The 21,463-nt window shown below is 40.8% G+C and overlaps 2 protein-coding genes across 9 annotated transcripts in view; one reads left to right on the top strand and one right to left on the bottom strand.

Annotated features, from left to right (window-relative positions):
• DYNC1I1 (dynein cytoplasmic 1 intermediate chain 1) overlaps positions 1-8,752 on the bottom strand; it is a 237,304-nt gene extending 228,552 nt beyond the window's left edge. For 6 of the 8 annotated variants that reach the window (XM_072412903.1, XM_072412913.1, XM_072412911.1 and 3 more), the window contains exon 1: positions 8,342-8,475. The gene's annotated coding sequence lies outside the window, so the exon portion shown is untranslated. Of the gene's footprint in view, positions 1-8,341; positions 8,476-8,617 lie in introns of those variants that run through there. The other 2 variants (XM_072412905.1, XM_072412908.1) reach the window with 2 other exon arrangements.
• Positions 8,753-8,794: 42 nt separating this feature from the next.
• The window catches only part of PDK4 (pyruvate dehydrogenase kinase 4), a 28,630-nt gene continuing 15,961 nt past the window's right edge, over positions 8,795-21,463 (top strand). The window contains exons 1-3 of the mRNA XM_072412902.1: positions 8,795-9,056; positions 9,892-10,037; positions 17,886-18,027. Of these exons, the coding sequence (XP_072269003.1) occupies positions 9,920-10,037; positions 17,886-18,027 (260 nt within the window). The 5' untranslated portion in view covers positions 8,795-9,056; positions 9,892-9,919. The remainder of the gene's footprint in view (positions 9,057-9,891; positions 10,038-17,885; positions 18,028-21,463) is intronic.

Raw genomic sequence — 21,463 nt, 5'->3', positions numbered from 1 at the left:
GAGTATTGGCCCCTATGTTTATGCTCATCTATAATCTATGCAGATCATTTGATGATGTGACACAGGACAGAAGCAGCCGAATGAACTCCGAGGTGTTCAGAGACATACTGTCTGCTCAAATCCAGCTAAATGCAGTCACATTGATTGGAAGGCGTTTTATAATACAGATGGACAATGACACAAAACATACAGCCAAAGCAACCCAGGAGCTTATTAAAGCAAATAGGTGGAATATTCCTAAATGGCCAAGTCAGTCACCTGATCTGAACCCAATTGTGCATGCATTTCACTTGTTGACGACTAATCTTCAGACAGAAAGGTCCACAAACAAACAGCAACTGAAAGCCGCTGCAGTAAAGGCCTGGCAGAGCATTAAAAAGGAGGAAACCCAGCATCTGGTGATGCTCCATGAGTTCAAGACTACAGACTGTCATTGCCAGCGAAGGGTTTTTAACCAAGTATTAGAAATGAACATTTTATTTTCAGCTTTTTAATTTGACCAATTACTTTTGAGCCCATGAAATGAAGTGATTGTGTTAAAAAAGGCTTTAGTTCCTCACATTTTATTTAATCTTTTTGTTCAACCCACTGAATTAAAGCTGAAAGTTTGAAGTTCAACTGCATATGAGTTGTTTCATTTAAAATTAATTGTGGTAATGTACAGAACCAAAATGATAAAAAAGTTGTCTGTCCAAACATTTATGGACCTAACTGTATGTGACACAATCTTTACCCATGCCCAATTTTCTTTGGGATCATCCAACCTACAGCAGCAGTTAAGATCTATCTTTTAACTGGCATTCCAAATCACACCAAAGGTGTTCAGTAGATTGCACGTTTTTCACCAACCATGGTATTTATGGAGCTGGCTTTGTGCACAGGGGCACAGTTATGCCAGGGCAGACCTTGCCTAGAGGGTAAAAGTTGGAGAAACACATTGGCCTAACATGCATTTGTACTTTATGCTGAGGAAATACCGGTACCATTCAGTTCAGCACCTCCTAAACACAATAATTTGAAGCAATGCCTTTATACTTTTGACCATAAAGTGTAACATTTACTGGCAGTGCTGTCTTATTGGAAAGGCTGCTGAATCATACTGGAGCAGTGCAATCCTTTACTATATGCTTCACCTTTGTCCTACTTCCCCATATCAAGCTGGGTATAACTGTCAAAGTCCTTATAAAGTCTGTGAATAACAACCCTGCCACACCCTGTGAGAGAGTGACCCACTCCAGCTGCCAAAAATAATGCTGACAATTCCATAAAATAGAATATTCTGACTGCCGGAGATTTTTGCTGATAAAGTTTTTTTTGCAACCCAGATTTCCATCAAATGTGAAAGTAACAGCAATGTTTAAAGCCAGATGATTAGTAATAGCAAGGCAAACACAGGAAATGCTGGCTTGGCCAAAGAAGTGTCGGTCAGATCATCAACTGGACAACATAGGAAAGAGGTCCATGAAGCACAGCTACAATTTTTTATGCTCCTTTATCCTCCTTCCTAATCCAGGAAGATATGAAGTATGAATAAAGCTATGCACCTACCTGTCACTTTACAGAGGGAATTTACATGTGGAAGTACAATAATGCCAGTACAGACAATGCAAATGGTGGTACTACTCTGTATCTATCACAAACCTTTTCATAGCAGGAAATAGATGGGAGAGCCAAAGCACCCATCTTCCTACCAAGGGCCTCATTCGGCAGATGATTACCTCAGTGGTGAATGACTTAACATGTGTGAAAAATGTATTCTTTCTGAGTAGACTACACAAACAGTAGGTTTTAGCATTTAATATTTCACAATACTCAAAAAATAGCAATAAACCTGGCACAAAAGAGTTCTTTAGCAACCTATATAGGGGCCAATACTCCTGCCTATAGTCTCATGGTTGTATATTTGTTGCCTCAAAATGCCATTCTTACCAGGTTAGGTCCTTTTGTCCTCCTTGCTGGAGAGAAAGTAGTATAAGGAGCTGCAATACAATGTTATGTAAATGTTATGTAATTAATATAATAAAAAATGTTTTTTCATTATGTCAGTGTGTTTACTTTCATGTCCTTTCCTTAACACAATTAAGGAATGGTAAGGGGTCCCTGAATGCATCCTCAGGGTAAAGTATGGCTATCTAGGACCCTCCACATCCCTTTGGGGGACAGGTTGTGAGCATGAAGCCCGTTCACTCAATATGCCCCCACTATTGATAGTACATGAGGGTCTGGTATTGACAGAAGTGGGGCAAACACTTGTTACCCACCTTTCTTTTTTTTGGGACAGTCAAGTTTCATGCCTTGGGGAGGGGCTACAATTAAAATTGACATGGTTTTCTTGCCTATCCTGTTATATTTTATGTTGTGATGAAAGGCTTACCTAGACCCCCATTCCCATCAGTTTTGGTGACAATACTATGTTTGGAGGCTTTGAAATTACTTAAAAATGTTGATGGGCAGTTACAAAACAGATTTCCCTGACTACATTTTAAAATAGGATTTATGGAAAAACAACACACTTGTTCTTTTGAGACATAATCACACAGGTTCCCCTCTCATTCTCCCAGCAATTATGGCAACCATATCAAGTTTATTGAGCTTTGTAAGTAAATTGGATTTTTGCATTTTCATAAAATAAGCTGTTTTCATGAAGGTAACCTTCTCAGTTTCATTTGCTCCTAATAGTACATCTGTAATATATGTAATACAAAAATATTAGCTGTGGGAACACTATAGGCCATGCTGGTGACCAGTCCTTTGCCTTTAGCATTTTTTTTTCGGCACAGCATCTTACTCGCATACAGGAGTTCATTTAATCTGACACTAAGGTATGCAGTGCATACACAGCACAGTCCACATTGTGTAGAGCAGGGGTAGGCAAACTCCAGCCTTTAGGCCAGATACGACCTAGCCAGTAGTCCGGTCTGGCCTAATGCCCCCCTGGTCAATCCGGCCTAAACCCGGCTGGCAGGGGTCAGCAACTCACGGCTCCAGAGCAGCATGCAGCTCTTGAGCCTCCCTTCCCTTTTTACCACGGCCGGCGTTAACACTTCCGCCGCCGAGGTAAGGAGACATTCCCTCTCCTCCATATGCATTGCGGGGGAGAAGGATTTCCTTTCAGGGGCATTCCCTGAAAGGAGGAGAGGGATTTATAATGCATTGCGGAAGAGAGGGATTTCCCCTTCAGGGGCGTTCCTGGTGGGGGGCGGAGCCATCAGCGTGGGACTCAAGAGAGAGTCCGGCCTAGTTTGCCTTCTTGACCTCCTAAAATGGCCTAGTAGCCATTATTTTTCTAATAACATAAAAAGTTTTATTAGGTCTATAAACAGCAGTTCCGGTATGTACCCTTTTTTTGTGCCAGTCTCTTTGTTGTTGCAAGATAAGGTGTTAGGTTATCTGGCAAAGCTGCATTGTGTGTAATGTCTAGTTGGGATCATATGTATACCGTAACAGCATGAAATTGCAGACTAAATTTTTGCAGCTGCATATTTACAAAGTATCAATTTTTTTGCCTCTAATGATTCATCTAAAAGCAAAATTCTGCAACAAGGTTTTGCATTTCTTGTTACAAAATTGTGTTTTCTTACAGTTCTAAATATGTTTCTTTCATTAAAATGTGTACATTACATTTTCCAGTTCCCGCCTCACTGATTTGGACTTTTACCTTTGGCCACGTGGGCCTCAGTATATTTGCTGCGTTCTTTACATATGCTGTTTTTCTCTCTGCAAGTAAAAGAGGGGGTGTGTGCTGCAGAAGATGTTTACTGACTTTTTGCGTCCAATCAGATTCTCTTTACAACCAGAGAACATCTTATTGGCTCATTCCGACCCGTGGCTGAGTGATTTGTCTTTGGGCCTTGACTTGTTTATTGGTTTCTCTGGAGAGAGACTGTGCAGTTAGGATCTGGAGTTCCTGGAAATCCTGAGGACAAAGAGGCACAGCACAGACGTAGAGGATACTTCACTGCCTAGCTAACTCTGCCCTTGTGAACTTGGTGTGCTGCATGTTTGTCATTCATAAACTTCAGTTTAAACTGTTAAAGTGAACTTGGGCCGTACATTCCTTTAGTTTCTTATAAGATTTCAGTAAACAACTCAGACGTGAAAGAACATAAACAGTACAGTAAGTACTGAAGCACAAAAATAGCAACACATTACATACTGCTAAAAAAAAGTCAGACTCCTAAATCTGAATATTTTTAAACACAACACTGATGTAGTTTGTATGTAATCTGTCATAAAGTTTAAACATAGGCTTTTGCAATATCTTCTATCTTCAATCTACAAATTCAAAGACTAAACCAATCAGATAAAGGTAAATTGATAAAAAACAGTTTTTTTGGGATTGGCTTACAAAGTCCAAAACTGTTGTTTTCAGCATCTAAAATAAGCCCTAAAGGACATCATGCTTATAAAAATATACTTATGATCCACTCCCTACTCTGACCTAACATAACAACTTAATGTACAGCGCTGTGTGTTATGTTGGTGCTTTATAAACAAAGTTTAGGTTTTGAGAGATATCCAGAGAGATCAAGGAGTATTGCAGAAAGGACATCGCCTGTCTCCTATGCCATAATAACCTGCCTCATCCTATTCGGATTGCTCGTAATTTCTGCTCATTTCAGAGCACTCAAAACCCATTTTTTCAAACCTGCCTCCCCATTTTCTTCTGTCTTTTGAAACCCTCACTACTTCCCTCCATTCTATATCTCCCCTCCTTTTGTGTGCTACTTCCTCCACTTCTAGATTGTAAGCTATTCGGGGCAGGGTCCTCTCCTCCTCCTGTGTCACTGTCTATATTCCTCTGTTATTTGCAACACCTATTTATTATACAGCGCTGCGTAATATGTTGGCGCTAGATAAATCCTGTTTAATATTAATAATAATGAATTTAGTTCTGCTTTAAGAATTGGACACAATGCTGCAACATTCTGCTAATTTAAGGGTACAAAAATGGCTGAAGTGGTCAGTTAACAATCATCTCGGATTACCTTTGCTTTGTTTTTACATTATGGGGTCACTGTCCAATGAATTCTAATAACAATGCCAGTTTAGCTCTGTACTATACACCCTGCACTGAATGGAGCACCAACATAAAGTACTATGGGCACACAGAGGAGATGATGTACACAAAGCCGCAAACTTGCTTGGATTCAACACCAACGTCTGCCACACTTTTGTATCACTGCACGGGTTTGCGGTATGTTACTATATATATTTCTAATATTATTCACCAATCCAGGGCCAAGATCTTCACAATAAATGTTGCCATAGTATAACAGAATCACTGTAAAAGCAGATAAAGCTCTCATTTGCTGCAATCACTTTACACATGTAGAGAACAATATGCTAAAATCTAAATTTACATGTAAATATCCAGAAAATACAATAAAAACAAGGGAATGGGGAACTTGCCTTGTCCCCTTAGACTCCTTTCATACCTGTGGTGGAAAACATTGTGGATGGCCACACACGGGCTCATAGCAAACTGAGGCTGTTATGCACCTGAGAGTTACAAATAGCACCACGGGTGGCACATTTACCCAAAGCTGAGGCCGCAGTGTCGTTCCTCCAAAACAGCAGCTGTACAGCAAAAACTGCACCACCATCTGCTAAAGCCACATGCTCCTATTCACTTGAATGGGAGCATTTAGGTACAGCGCAGAACACAGCCGTGGTTCACCACATGTCTGGAATGGCCATTAGTGTGGCTTCAAGCAGAATTTTACTTTACAAGAGCCCTCGATCCCTTTGCAATTGGATTCCTGTGCCGTCTTGGATTTGTTCTTTCTGGCATAGAGGAATTAGCGGGCACCTCTATCTTCTTCCTTCTTCTGTTTACATCACCCGATCTCTCACTGCACAGGTGGGGACCCAGGTGATTTTTCTTAAAAATTTCCTTGCGCATGTGTGATATCGGCACTTTATTTACATTCCAGGAAAGCCCCTTCAGCACGTCCAACATCAGACAGGCAGAGAAGGAACAGCCCGAAGCCTCCTGAGATACATGACGTATATATTCCTGGAGGCTATAGGTTTCCCACTCAGGGTAGGGGATCATTATATAAAAGGGTTATCTTATCTTTTAAATAATGAATAACATTTTATAATAGGTCCACTTTAAACATGAAGTATTTGATGTAAACATGATGAGACATTTGCTCCCGATGACAGATGTAGGTGTGAGCACTCCATCACGACTGCTGAGCATTATTATTAATATTATTATAATAAAGCAGGATTTATATAGTCCCAACATATTACGCAGCGCTGTACAATAAATAGGAGTTGCAAATGACAGACAGATACAGACAATGACACAGGAGGAGGAGAGGACCCTGCCCAGAAGAGCTTACAATCTAAGAGGTGGGGGAAGTATCACACAATAGGAGGAGCATGGTAAAAACATGTCAAGACTTGTACAGGCGGGTTAAACAAGTGGGTGGCATCGACTGGGCTAAGAGCAGGGCTGGGTAATAGACGCAAGGTGGTAACCCCGTAAACAATTCTTATTAATGCAAGAAAGAAAATACTTCTTTAAAATTTTAATTTTTTCTCTCTTTATAACACATATTCACCTATAAATAAGTTCCATTCCATTGCAGAATAAATATGAAATGGGGACTTGAACCTGGAAGATGCCCCATCCTTTATCTCTCTCTGCAGCAGTTGGTCAGTGGAAAAACCCAGACCCGAGGGGATGTAAAAACACTTGACGCACTACAATGACCAAAGATAATTGATCACCGGTAAAACAAAACACCAGATGGCCGGGCTGTGGAGAATGACCTGAGGTGGATCAAACTAGCATGGGACAAAGGGATTGTTATGAGAAGCTTTCTGTATTCACATTTATGTGCTGTGATAACACGGAGGGCCCATTCACACCACCTAGGTCTGCTGTAGTGATCCATACGCATGTGGTGTTTATCCACCTGGGAGCTTAATGCACCACAGAAGGCACAGACTGTACATGCAGCATTTTCAGCAGTGCAGTAGTGCTTTGCTACATACATGGCATTGGAGTGCAATTTCTAATTTGTTACTGTATCTGTATGGGCACATGTTCACGTGTTACCGTACACTGTGTTAGGGCAGTGCATTCACTTTCAAACACTCTATCAGAATATAGGAGCCCACTTACAGCTTTGTCTTCCTGATCCAGCAACTAAAGCTGCGTACACACTTCCAATTTTTATCGTTCAAAATGAACGACGAACGATCGATTGGGCAAAAATCGTTCGTAAAAAAAGTAACCAACGACGCCGACGAACGAGGAAAGTCGTTGGAAATGAACGACCGGACCGGCGGATCGGATTGGACGACGATCGTTGACCAACGTTCGTGTGTACGATCGTTCATTGATCGTCCATGGTCTGAGCATGCGTGATGAACGAACGTTCGCTCGCTTCCTGTGGTGCACGTAACTTCCTGTATCGTTCAAACGATCGCATCTATTGTGTGTACAATATCTACGAACGATCGTGTCGTTATCTGTATGTACAGGATCGGTGCTATACGATCGTTCGCAGATATCGTGCAGGATCGTTCGTCGTTCGTTTACCAACGATAATAATTGGAAGTGTGTACATAGCTTAACCCTCTGAGCTCTTGTATGGGAGTCACGCTGACAGGAAGTGAGGTTTGGGGTTACATAGACAGCTACAACCTCAGGTCACATGATCCTGTGCTGTATGCGGGTGCGGCCTCATGTCACATGATCCTGTGCTGTATGGCATGCAGCCTCATGTCACATGATCCTGTGCCATATGGAGTGCAGCCTCACGTCATATGATCCTGTGCTGTACACACTGAAGCCTCCCATCATATGATTATATGGTGACTATACCTAAAACCTGTTTGTCTATCTATATTACCTCTGGGTAAATTTTACCTCATAAATGATTGTTACCCATTCCCACATAAGATTCCATGCTGTATACACTGCAGCCTCCCCTCATAGGATTTTATGGAGCAACTAGCTCTGAATCTATTTCAGGGACCCCTGCTGAGGGTATTCATAACATTTCATGGTAAATTTTACCTCATAAACATGATTTTCACCAATCCCCTCATAGGATTCTATGCTGCATGAAGTAATATTTATTTTAGGGACCCCTTAAACCTGTTTTTTGACATTGCTAATGGTATATATAATACCTCAGGGTAAATCTTTTCTCATCTTTATCTCATAAATGATTTTCACCCATCCCCTCATACAGTGAATGAGCTGAGGCCTGTGTGGGAACAATTCACCTCAGACACAACATTTTACCTCAGACGATGACGTCACTGGCTTGAGATTCACTTCACAAACTAGTCAAGATTTCACACTTTCACCTACCTAAGAATTCACCTCTCATTCGAATTTCACATTCTTTATCACACAACCCCCCCCCGCGCACCGGGGTTATTGACACAGAATGAATGGGCCTCACTGTATGTTATGATGGCGCAGGCATTCACTGTTGTCGCAGTCCCCCCTCTTCTCCTCAACCAACCAGCGCTGTCAGGGTTAACAAACTAGCCAATCAGCACCCCGCCGCTGACAACTGCGCCCGGCAACATCTCACTGTTAGCCCCGCCCACATTTCAAGGCAACCCCCCCCCCCCAACATACACAGCTTGTACTTGTTTGTTCCGTCCGCAGTTGTTTCATCTCCCGGTTTTCTTCTGATTGGCTGAGAAAGCCATTAGTCTCCTCCTTCCTGCAGGGACTGGGCGTGTCTGGAGGGTAAGGCCACGCCTTCTGGAGCTGGATAATAAGAGTGAGTGGGTAAGGGGAGAGAGTAAACATATAGAGACTGACAGAGATACTGATCACTGACACACTGACTGAGGGACTGACACAGGGACTCAGCACCGAATCCCAGGGCTGGAGAAAGAGGAGGGGGTGCAGGATAAGCCTGGAGGGTCACACAAGGCTGTGGAGGTGCCATCATCCTCATTGAAGGTTGCATCAGTCGGCTCCGTCCAGTTCTGCTGAATACTGAGCTGCTGTTCCTGATAAGTGACACTGACCTGCAAAGCCAGATACTGAGCCTCCTATTGTGGCAGAGGTAATGCATGAATGGGGCCTGCAGGTGGGAGGGGGTCAGTGCACCCTATTGGGTGATAGGGGGGTCAGTGCACCCCAATGGGTGATGTGGGGGGTTCAGTTGACGCTAATGGGTGATAGAGGGGGTCAGTGGACCCTAATGGTTGACTTGGGGGGGGTGTTAGTACAGCAGAATATACAGTGGACTGTTCTGGGTCTGGACATGCTGATGTGCAACACTTTAATTTGCAACTGGGGCAAAATACATCCCATGATGAAGCCACCATTGTGGCCTCTGCTGCACAATAAAGTACTGAATTACCCCGATATGTAATAGGGGGTGCCTGAGAATACTTATCATGCAGCAGATTTCATATCAAAATACTAGAATGCCCCATATACAGTAAGGGGGTGTCCTGGTACCCCAATATACAATGCAGGGGGGATGGGGTCCTTGAAAATTGTTAAGATGTAGCAAATTTTATATCCAGGCACTGAAATACCCCAGAACATAATAAAGGAGGGGGAGGTGGGGGGTAGAAGTCCCTATGAATAATTATCATGTAGCAAATTGTTAATCCATGTACAGAAATGTCCTGATAACAGCTGGGGGGGGGGCTGGAAAGAGATTTTATGTAGCAGGTTGTAAATCAAAGGAATAAATTACCCCAGTGTATGGGGGGGGGGGGGGGGGTGTTACCTCCTCCAGGAGAAAAACAACCCAATTATGTCAGAGCTTTGCAGGGGGCTTGCTGGGGGTAAAACAGATTCCATATGAGGGGTAGGGGGGTTACAGAACTTTTATGCTTCATGTTTATCTTCTGATTCCTATAAACATTTTTGCTTTATTCCTTTAGGTGAATAGAACCACCGAGGTGCCCAACCATGAAGTTCGCCAGGTTCCTGCTGAAGAACGCCGCGCTGGCTAATGCGCCCAAGCAGATCGAGCGGTTCAGCCGCTACTCTCCATCCCCGCTTTCCATGAAGCAGTTCATCGACTTCGGTGAGTGAGATCATTTCTTTTATTTTTTCTGCATGACTTCTGATCAATGTTTTCATATTTGGAGTGGGTTTGATCCATATGGCAGTGCAATGGTGGCATTCAGTGACCCTCCAATCACAATGCAGTGCAATGGTGGCATTCAGTGCCCGCCCCCCCAATCGCAGTGCATTGGTGGCATTCAGTACCCCCCAATGGCTCATTCATCCATTATTGTGCAGAATGATGCATGGGACACAGTTGGGGTATAACCGTAATATTAATGATACACAACAAAAAAATACAAAACTGTATAGAATTGTAAAGCAAAAGAAGTTACAACAGGGATAGGTGTGTTTCCATTAAAAACTACATATAAAGCTGATTGAAGTTGTATAGAACTACAAGTCCCAGCAGCTTTTGTCTAAAAGTAATGGGTCGTATAGGGCAGAGTGACCCCTGCTGGACTGTTTTGGCCTTACGCTTGGGAAAAACATCCCATAGCACAAAGTTGGAAGAAGAGATCTGATTAAATGAATAGTTTTTGCTCATTCTATTTGACCTTTCAGGGTTAGATATTGAGTGTTCTGGGCCGCTACTTTTTTTTTCTGTATTGGCATTTTTTAGTATTTTAAACAGCACTCAGGGTGTGATGGAGGATTATCTGTCGACTCCTGACACGCTGACCTCACATCAACCCTACAACAGGAAACTCTTCTTGTGAAAGTCTTCTCAAGGGAGGAGAACATAACATCGGAGGAAAGATTGAACATAAGCGTTCATTGTAGGGGAGCACTCGGCACCAATTTTGCACTTGACCGATCTGCTTTTATTTTTTTATTTAAAGTCCTAAAACGTTGCACACATCTACGATATTCTGCTATTCTGATTGTTTTCCACTGATAGAAAGTGATCAGAATTAAAATTAGATTTCATTTATCGTTCAGCCAACTTGTTTTCTTTCAACTGATATTATTATTAAACCGTATTTATATAGCGCCAACATATTAAGCAGTGCTGTACATACACCAACACTTAGGAAACCCAAAAAATAAGTCGCTTACGATTAGATCAGAAATCCAATCTGACATACTATGGGCAGCACGGTGGCTCAGTGGTTAGCGCTTTGGCCTTTGCAGCGCTGGGTCCCAGGTTACTATCTGCATGGAGTTTGCAGGTCCTCCTGTGTCTACGTAGGTTTCTTCCGGGTACTCCCACATTCCAAAAACATGCAGTTAGGTTAAATAGCTTCCCCCAAAAAATTGACCTTAGACTGTATTAAAGACATATAACTATGGTAGGGACATTAGATTGTGAGCTCTTTGAGGGACAGCGAGTCACATGACTATAGACTTTGTACAGCGCTGCATAATATAGACAACTGTGTAATGATAATAATATGGTTTCCAAACTTCTGGAAATCCGTAGTCAGAATAATTGAACTCCTGCAGACTGACAACGAGCTCAAAGTTTCTGGTTCATAGTCAGAAATTGAATCATAAGTATAAATTTTTATTTATATAAACTATATTTATATAGCGCCTACATATTACACAGCGCTGTACAATAAAATAGGGGTTGCAAGACTGATAACAAACAATGACACAGGAGGAGGAGAGGACCCTGCCCAGAAGAGCTTACAATCCAAGAGGTGGGGGGAGTAGCACACAATAGGAGAGGTCCATGTCTACTAAGCCTAACTTCACACCCTTTAGCTGTTGGAGAAACTACAAATCCCAGCATGACCTCGCAACAACACCTGCTGTACCTTGTAGCTCCTCGAAATTTGCAGTTCTTTCGTTATCCTGAATCTGTCCTAGAGAGAGGGAGACTTGGGATAAAGTATATTAATAGCTCGCTCCAATGTTTCTCTGATTACAGGGTCATATTTTTATCCGAATTGTGAATGAGCTGATATATTTGTACTGCGCCTCATCTAATCACTTTGTATAAATAAATTCTTACACATTGTTACTTATTATTACACAGGATTTATATAGCGCATACATATTACGCAGCGCTGTACATTAAATAGGCGTTGCAAAGGACAGACAGTGACACAGGAAGAGGAGAGGACCCTGCCCTGAAGAGCTTACAATCTAAGAGGTTATTGATTTTTAAACCTTTTGATTTAATGAGCAATGTGTAAGCTCTTGGGGGCAGGGTCCTCTCCTGTCACTGTCTGTATCTGTCTGTTATTTGCAACCCCTATTTAATGTAAAGCGCTGCGTAATATGTTGGCGCTATAAAAATCCTGTTTAGTAATAATATATTTGTTGTACAGGTGTAACTTTTTAGCTGTCACGGCATGAATTGGGTGTGCAAGTTGTTTTTTTCTCTCTTGGTTGCTATACCAGAAGCTTCCTCTAGTCCAAGCGGCTTTTTTCTTTCTGCTCCTCTGGAGTAAACATGTTGTTCCCATGTCCCTGACATCTGTGCATACCTAAACGTAGATATATATCATATCATTGACGTCACCAGGAATACACAGTCCAGGCTTTTTTTACTACTTCAAAACACTTTTAAATAAATCAGGAATGCTTTATTTTCAGAATACTTCAACCTCATTCGGGTATTTTCTTGCTTTTCTGCATCAGGATTGCAGTATTATTTCTTCTATTGATCGTAGTTTATTTAGGATTCTGCAAATGTTTGAATGGATTTATTTTGCAAAATAATATTTCTTTATTGAGTTTGCAGTGCTCAACCCAGAAATGTTTTTAGGCTGGGTGGGAAGATGCTGTAGGCAGGTGGCAGCCCCCGTATTGTGACCCAACTCTACAGTAACCACAGAAAAACAGCCAAAAACATGCAGCAACATGCAGGTTATTAATATTATTAAACAGTATTTATATAGCTCCAACATATTATGCAGCGCTGTAAATAGGGTTACTGATAAGTTCTGGGTGGTGCAGCTGGGGAGAACACTGGGGTTGGGATGTACAACAAGATCACCTTAGGTCATGGGCTGTACATAGGGATATGAGAAAAGGTTAGGATGATATAAAAACATAAGGAAGTGATGGCAGAAAAAGACAAAGTGATGCACCAAATTTTTTTTTATCTTAAGATTAGACTTTTATCTCATGGGCAGCACGGTGGTTCAGAGGTAGCACTCCCGCCTTTGCAGCACTAGGTCCCATGTTCGAATCTCGGCCAGGACACTGTCTGCATGGAGTTTGCAAGTTCTCCCTGTGTCTGCGTGGGTTTCCTCCAGGTACTCCAGTTTCCTCCCACATCCCAAAAACATGCAGTGAGGTTTATTGGTTTCCCCCCTAAAATTGACCTTAGACTACATAAATGACATATGACTATGGTAGGGACATTAGATTGTGAGCTCCTTTGAGGGACAGCTAGTGACATGACTATGGACTTTGTACAGTGCTGCATATTATGATGGCGCTTTATAAATACTGTGTAATAATAATAATGTTTAAGTCACTATCCATTTTACTGTATCTTGACTTGTTACCACAAGTATCCATTACACTATCAGTAATACAATACGTTCTATTAATACTTATTATCAAACAGTATTTATAAAGCACCAACATATTACAAAGCGTTGTACATTAAATAAGGGTTGGAAATGAAAGACAAATACAGACAATGACACAGGGGGAGGAGAGGACCCTGCCCCGAAGAGCTTACAATCTAGGAGCTTTCTCTACTTTTTAAAGTTCTGGATTTAGAAAATGGAAGTGGAGGAAGCTGTAGGCAGTTGGTGGCCAATGTTTTGTGACCCAACTTTTTAGTAACCAGCCAAAAACCACCGGCTGTTTGCTGAAAAGTGTTGGGTGGTGCACCCGGCTAAAAGGGTCTGGGGAGAACACATTGCAGTCGTTGGTTATGATTGATATTTTAATTGGCTATAATGGCGGAATCAATCATATAAAGATCAGATACACGAACTATGATCGCAAGAATAATTTTTAATCAATGGATACATCACCTATAGCGTATTCCCAACCTTCTATCGCAGCCTCATCCCTCGGGGGTTTTGCTATGTGGCAGATTCCCGGTACAGCATGGTTGTAATTACCCGTTCTGGCTTGTTCTGTTTTTGTCTTTTCTTAGAAAACTTTTGGGCGGTTGTACTTGTCTGATGCCTGTGGAATGACTTGACATTCCGCCAGTAGTCCCGACCGCGTATTCTAGGGAACGCAGCTCGATGAAAAACAGCAGATGTGTTTTACAGCTGCCGCAGTTTTCCTAACGTTCTAGCTGTGATAAATGAAGCTTCTGTATAGTCGGTATAGCTTGTTTACAGGAGCTCTGTCTTGTTATGTAATGATCTTCATTGTGTGTACATCCAGAATATGCCATCAAAGAACATAAAGCGGAAAGTACAGTGCTGTATGACCACAAGATGGAAACTATTTAGTACCATTTTGGCTATAAAGCAGAACTCCGGACAAAATTATATAGCTTTCAGTGAAGGGTTAGAGCCCATGTTTTTATTGCTGCCCTACAGCAGGAAACGTTATTCCAAAATGCTATTTGTTCCCATCAGTATAGGAGTAGAAAGAAAATCATTTTATGGTTCAATATATTTTTTATTAAGAAAGGCACAGAAAAAAAAAACATACAACAGGAAAGATCCATACAAAAATGTAAAAAAAAAAAAGGTTCAAGTGCGAATATTGAATTTTACAATCAAGGTAAACCAGGATAAAAAAAATAGAAGAAGGAATAAAACAAAACAATGATCATACATTAAACATAAAGTCTGAATTAAGGACAGAATGCGCAGGAACTTGGAGAGGAAAATATGAGGGGGGGGGCACAATTTATTTGGAAGTAGAGTGAAAGTGACTTAAGGTTAGCAATTAAATGTCTCTGAAAAAGAAACCTAGCCTAAGAAAATCATTTTAATGGAGACCCCGGTTTCGTGAAAGTTTTTTTCTCTTACTTTTGAGAGTTCTACCTACTTTCTGTTTTACTTTATTGATGTGAATTTTAAAAATGTTAATAATTTTAATTCCATTCTCTTGTCTTACCTTAGCCATGCAACTCATATTATCTACACCTCAGACTTCATATTTGAATAGGGTTTTAGTACAGGATGATTTTTAAAATCTCACACCTTCCATCACATTCCTGGACAGTCCACTTTGTCTAATATATTTCACAGAGACTGTGAATATTCTTTATATGTTGATGAGTACTGCCAGCTATATTTCTTGCTTTCTAAGCTGCTCATCCTCCTGTCCAAGCCATTTACGTAAGCTGTCAATGTTCACAAGTGTAAGAACCGACCTTAGATAAGTGAGATTAGAGTTCAAATCCAGTGCTACGCATTGATAAACCTTTCACGACCGTAGTGCTGCAGTTTGGACATGATATCCCGCTATCTGTGGCTGACCTTGACCGGTAGTAGAAATACGGATCTGGATGTTTTTTCTTCCAGTGCACTTTTGGTCAAGTTGATTTGATTGTCATATATTAGGCATTATCAAGAATCGGAATTCAGCTGACAATGCGTATAGTGCTGTCATTAAAGGACACCTGTCATGGTCTGGCATAGCTGATTTCCTAATGAAACTGCCAGCGGATCAGATATATCTGGAAGCCAAAGGGTCAACATGACAGCCAGGCAGCCACTTTGGGAGATCATCGATAGACTTAGAACTAGTATTTGTTATATGGCTTTTGCAGAGGATGCTGATAGTAGTTGTGTAGTGTTGCCTTTTATTAATGGCCATCCTTTTTCTTTTTGGTTGTGCTGCTTTTCCAATTATTCCAAGAACAATATCTGGGCTAAGAGAAAAACCGTAGTATTGAGCAAGCATGGGAAGAACATGCAAACTCCTTGCACAATCAAGTCTGGGATTAAAAATCTACGGCCCAATCAAGTCTGGGATTAAAAATCTAAATATATATTAGAATAAGCAAAGATTTGTGAACTACTCCATGGATATAGGTTTACTTTGCAATTATGCAACTAAAATCGGCTTCGTCAAGTCTAGTCCTCAGCAGGAGTTCATGTCGGTTAATATTACAGGAAAGTCTATTATGTGTCAGCCTTATCTGGCATTAACAATTACATAATCAGACCCGGTATTATGAAACTGCAATACACAAGTAGCCTATAGTGTATAACCCCAAGTCTGCAAATATTTACTCCGAAGCAATCCATGCCAGTTTACAGAACCGTCATCATTTGGAAAAACATTTTTTTTTCTGAGGTTCCTTGCCGTGCAATCTATATTGTTATCACTTTTTTGCATTAACAAATGCAAACAAAATGTATGAACACGTTTCACAAGACTTTAAGAGTTACCGGACATGTCAGTCCACCAATGAGAGACCATAACAAAACATCGCAATCACATGTAGAAGAGAAAATCTATTGGCTTCAAAGATCTCATCTGTTGCCCATTTACTTTATTTGCATTTTTTGGATTCTTGACTTCATGTGTGCCAAAAGTAATCTAATGGGGTAATTTGTATCATATGTTAAAGTGCTTGCTGGGGGCCTTGGTTGGCAAATAGGGTGATAAGTAGCAGCTTAAGTATCAATGAGAGGGCTAATAAAAGAACTTTCCACTTAGCTCAGACTTTACAAAGTGGAAGTTTACTTTAAGTCTTATGCAAATCTTTAAGTTTCTTTAGAAATTTGACTCTGCAATTTACCACTTCCAGTCTCCATATTTATCAGTTCGGACACCTTTTGTATTGAAGGACAAATGGGGCAGGACCTAGCTTGACTTTTATATGAAAAGTCAAGATTTGCATATACCTACACATCTCTGAATCTATTATTATCATTCAGTATTTATATAGCGCCGACATATTGGGCAGCTCGGTACAAAGTTCATAGCAATATCACTAACAGTCCCACAAAGGAGCTCACAATCATTAGTTGTTCCTATCATAGTCAGATGTCATTTATACAGTCTAAGGTCAATTTTGAAGGGAAGCCAATTAACTTAACTGCATGTTTTTGGAATGTGGGAGAAAACTGGAGTACCTGCAGCAAACACAGGGAGAACCTGCAAACTCCATGCAGATAGTGTCCTGGTCGAGATTTGAACCTGGGGCCCAGTGCTGCAAAGGCCAGAGTGCTAACCACTGAGCCGGCATGCTGCTACCTTAGTTTCCACTGACCGTACCTTCTGCTTTTGTATTCATTTCTTTTGTAATTTTAGTTGGAATTGCCTTGGTTGGAGACCTGCTTAGCCGAACTAGCTAGTATGTGAACTAGAGATATGAAGCAACACACATGCTTAAAATAAATGTAGCTTGTAGGCGTTCAATCAGAGTAACCGCTTGGTTTGGTTGATACCAGTTCTATAATCTTATCTCGGTGAAGTTTGGACTAGAGTTGTAAGTGTTGCTTTCAAGGCTGTTTTTTATTAGAACAAGTCTCCAGGAATATTCCCATATCACACTGTATGTGGACAACACCTTCCCTGTATGTTATTGAAATGAGAGGGTGAAGTATCATCCTATTACAATTCCTGTACTAAAGTGACAAAGATGTCTTTCCAGATACAATACAGTGAATGATGGTTGTCATCCTAGTAAAGGAAATGAGCTACTGATTATTATGTGGAAAAATCCTAAAAAAAAATTCAAATGTACAATGCTTTTTCAGCTAGGTGGGAAGAAGGTGTAGGTGGGTGGCAGCCCCTCTATTGTGACCCAACTCTTCAGTAACCACCCAAAAACAGCCGGGTGATTGCTGAAAAGTGCCGGGCGATGCGCCCAGCTAGAGGTGGCTGGGGAGAACACTGAATGCAGCCACCCCATCTAATTATGGTAGCTTACAAAAAAATAACTTTGTGGGTTAAGATACTTAACATGTAGGTGTATTTAAATGTGCTTTATTGTATGTTAAGATGTCAATATTTTTTTTCATCTCTATAGGATCAGCCAATGGATGTGAGAAGACATCTTTTGTGTTTCTACGGCAGGAGTTACCAGTGAGGTTGGCCAATATCATGCGTGAGATCTACATCCTTCCTGACCCCTTGCTTGGGACTCCATCCGTCCAGCTTGTGCAAAGCTGGTGAGTAACTAAACTTGATAGACATGTGCCCTGGCCCTGACTCCGTATCACCATCTTTATTGTTTTCTTAGCTTCTATAGCATTTTACCATCAGTTTAGCTTGAATCGTGCGGAAATTTCTGCCTCCATGGGGTAATAAAATCCAGTCTGAGCATAAACATTGGACTCGGTGACTGGAGAATTTCGAAACCGTTTAATTAGATTTAATTAGATTATAATGATGTGGTTGTACAAGTATATTTATTATTCTTTGTGGCAGCCAGTAAAAACTGGATAATTCTCCCTGCTTATGCCCTCTGTGCCACAGAGAAAAATAAAGGAAAGATATGATTAATTGTAGTAGGGCAAAGGGTTCCTTCCAGCGAATATCTTTTACATCATTCTTAATTGAAGTGCATTTCCAAGCTATAAATAAAATCGGTCCGTGCAGTGCAGCAGGCTTTGTGATTTTAAGTCTTAGCTTTAATAAGGGAGCGAAACGCATCAGTGAAGGGCGGTAGGAGTGCCTATGATACCCTGTAGTTTTCTTCAAGCCTGTAGTCCGTGGAGCTGCTGGGTGTATAGCACATCTCAATTCAGTGCACAGCCTATGTACTTCACAGGGATGATGTCTCTACTACCAGTAATTACTGGGCCAGTAAAGGCATTTGGTGCACAGAAAGGGCCTGATTTATTAAAGCTTTCCAAGCCTGCAGAGCATATACTTTTATCAGTGAAGCTGGGTGATGCAGCAAACCTGGAGTGGATCCGCTCTAGGATTCAAAACATATGCTTGCAAGAAGAAAACCTTTCCAGATTTGCTGGATCACCCAGCTTCACTGATGAAAGTGTATCTATCCCCTCCAGCCTTGGAGAGCTTTATTAAATCAGGCCCAAAGCGTATTTGTATCCTTTGTGGGTTTTTAGGATAATATTAAACACGGTTTTTGAGCCCAAAGTTTAGCTTTACAGGAGATATAATTTTTAGTTTCGCACATAATTATTGTTAAACTTTATTTATAAAGTGCCAACATATTACGCTGTTCTGTAAAAATGGATTGCAAAGGACGACCGTCACAAACAATGACAGAGAAGGAGGAGAGGACCTTGCCCAGAAGTGCTTACAATGGTCTCTTCACTAACATATTAACTTTGACTACAGTGTAACTTTTAATGCCAAAAATAGTTTATTATTGCTAATCCACAGCTCCTGGAACTCCTAGGTTTCTATAACCATCTATCAGTTCCTGGAACGCCTGTCCCGGGTCAGCTGAAGAGCAGGCTATCATCTTTGCATAGTGGAAATCTGTTGCCAGTTAACAAATCCAGTCTAAAGACAAACTCCTGCTGAAATACATGGGATGCTATTGCTGATAATTTCCTGAAAAAGCTAGTTGACTGATACACATTCTGATCTACTTTATTCTTAAAATGTGTACAAGTTTAAATGCAATGAATAGAAATACCTAGGTTTGACTTGACTTAGGCACTTATAATACCCCAAACAGAAGCACATAGAGCAGCATTTATCAACCCTTTTAATATAGAAAGAATCCCTGAAAATACCTTGCAGGTCTTGGGGAACCCCGGCTATAATTACTATATCCACAGATAACAGTACATTAGTGTGGCAGGCAGTAGGAAGAATTCCTTTTACATTGCTGGCCATTGGAAAGTATGTCACCCTTACAGATAGCCAAAAAGATATAGGCAGCACAGCGGCTCAGTGGTTAGCACTCTGGCCTTTGCAGCGCTAAGTCCCAGATTCGAATATCAGTCAGAGCAAGATCTGCATGGAGTTTGCAGATTCTCCCAATGTTTCCACGGGTTTCCTCCAGGTACTCCGGTTTCTTCACAAATTCCAAAAACTTGCAGTTCGGTAATTGGCTTTCCCACATAATTGACTTAGACTGTATTAAAAAAAATCATTGGTGTCAACTAAACTGACCTAAGGGGCACAAATTGCTCATTGTCTGGGTAGACAGAGATACAAATTCACTGGCATGTAAATCCATTCCCAACTGGGTATATAGCTGTTTGTCTGGAGTTATGTTTTAAGCAACCTGACATGGCCTCTTACAAAACACTTTCCTGCTTGATTTGTCTTTTGTACAGATCCATTTAATATTTGACAGATTTGGGTCAGGTACAGGAGGCGCTGCCTCTCTGACCTCCTGGTTACTCATTAGATCGACCCATCAGTGCAAAATACTGGACTGATTACTCTGAAGGTAAATTTGTTTGGGCAAAAAAACTTGTACAGCTGCTGCTTTTCCCTGAGGTCAGCACAAAAGTGCAATGGAGACAGAAAATATTTTGCACAAAGTGGAAAATCTTTATGTGGCCCTGAGAATGTAAAATAATAAAATAATTGTGTTTGAAAAAGCTGCTATTCAAAAGGAAGAATTGAGAAAACCTTAAATGAATCCTTATGTTAAGACCTATCAGCAGAAAGAAAAACATGAATATAAAAATTCTCTGTGCAAAGAACCCAGCAGAGTTGTGTTTTAGCCAATAAGCATTAACTTAAATGAAAGGATAACAAGAGAATAGGGTTTTGTTGTGGCTTGAAAACATTAAACATATATAAACTTCATTCATTATGGGACTAAAAGGCTGAATCTAGACAAAAAAATCTGACTTTGTTTCTTTTCTTTAGCAATTTTTTCCCTACACAAAATGATGAGGGAAGATGTAAATAACGTGGATTTAACACAGCTCATTAACCCGATGCGTTTCACCCATTAGGCTTCCTCAGGGGTGTTGGAGATGCTGTAGAGATACCATAAAGTGGAGTTATATTCAGGGTATTAGATATATTGGGACTGATTTAATAAAGCTCTTTAAGGCTGATACATTTTCATCAGCAAAGCTGGGTGATCCAGCAAACCTGGAGTGGATTTTTAAAGTTATTTTGCTATTTGATAGCAAATGTTTTAAATCCTGGACCAGATTCATTCCAGGTTTGCTGGATCACCCAGCTTCACAGATGAAAATATATCCTTTCTAGCTTTGGAAAGCTTTATTATATCAGGCCCACTGTGCCTGAAACAAAGTGTTCAAAGTCCAGGAGAGTTTTGAGTAATCAGAGGGATAGACCAGTTTCCTGAATTGTAGATGTAATGAGTCCAATGGATTCAAAATAGCCTGTGCCTGAAGTGCAATAAAGACAGCATTACCTAATAAAACAAAAAGTGGGCCCAGGTTATACAATGATCTAGGTAAGAAGCATAAAAAAGTTTAACAGTCTACTTATATTGGGTAATCACTTGACCAGAAGGATTAGTAGGTAGACTAGTTTACGTATATATGCAGGCAATTGTACCCCAAAACTGAATGGACCACCCACAGGTTTACATTGAGCTTTCCCTCCTGCCAAGTCCCACAATACAATATAGGCATAATGACTTATTGGTTAGGTATTGTATTTGTACCCTATGTACACTTTTTGTTTTGC

This window comes from Pyxicephalus adspersus, chromosome 5 (assembly GCF_032062135.1).
Source record: "Pyxicephalus adspersus chromosome 5, UCB_Pads_2.0, whole genome shotgun sequence".
In the NCBI taxonomy this organism is placed as follows: domain Eukaryota; kingdom Metazoa; phylum Chordata; class Amphibia; order Anura; family Pyxicephalidae; genus Pyxicephalus; species Pyxicephalus adspersus.
The sequence above is the reverse complement of the archived record's forward strand: the minus strand, read 5'-3'. Positions and strand labels throughout refer to the sequence as shown.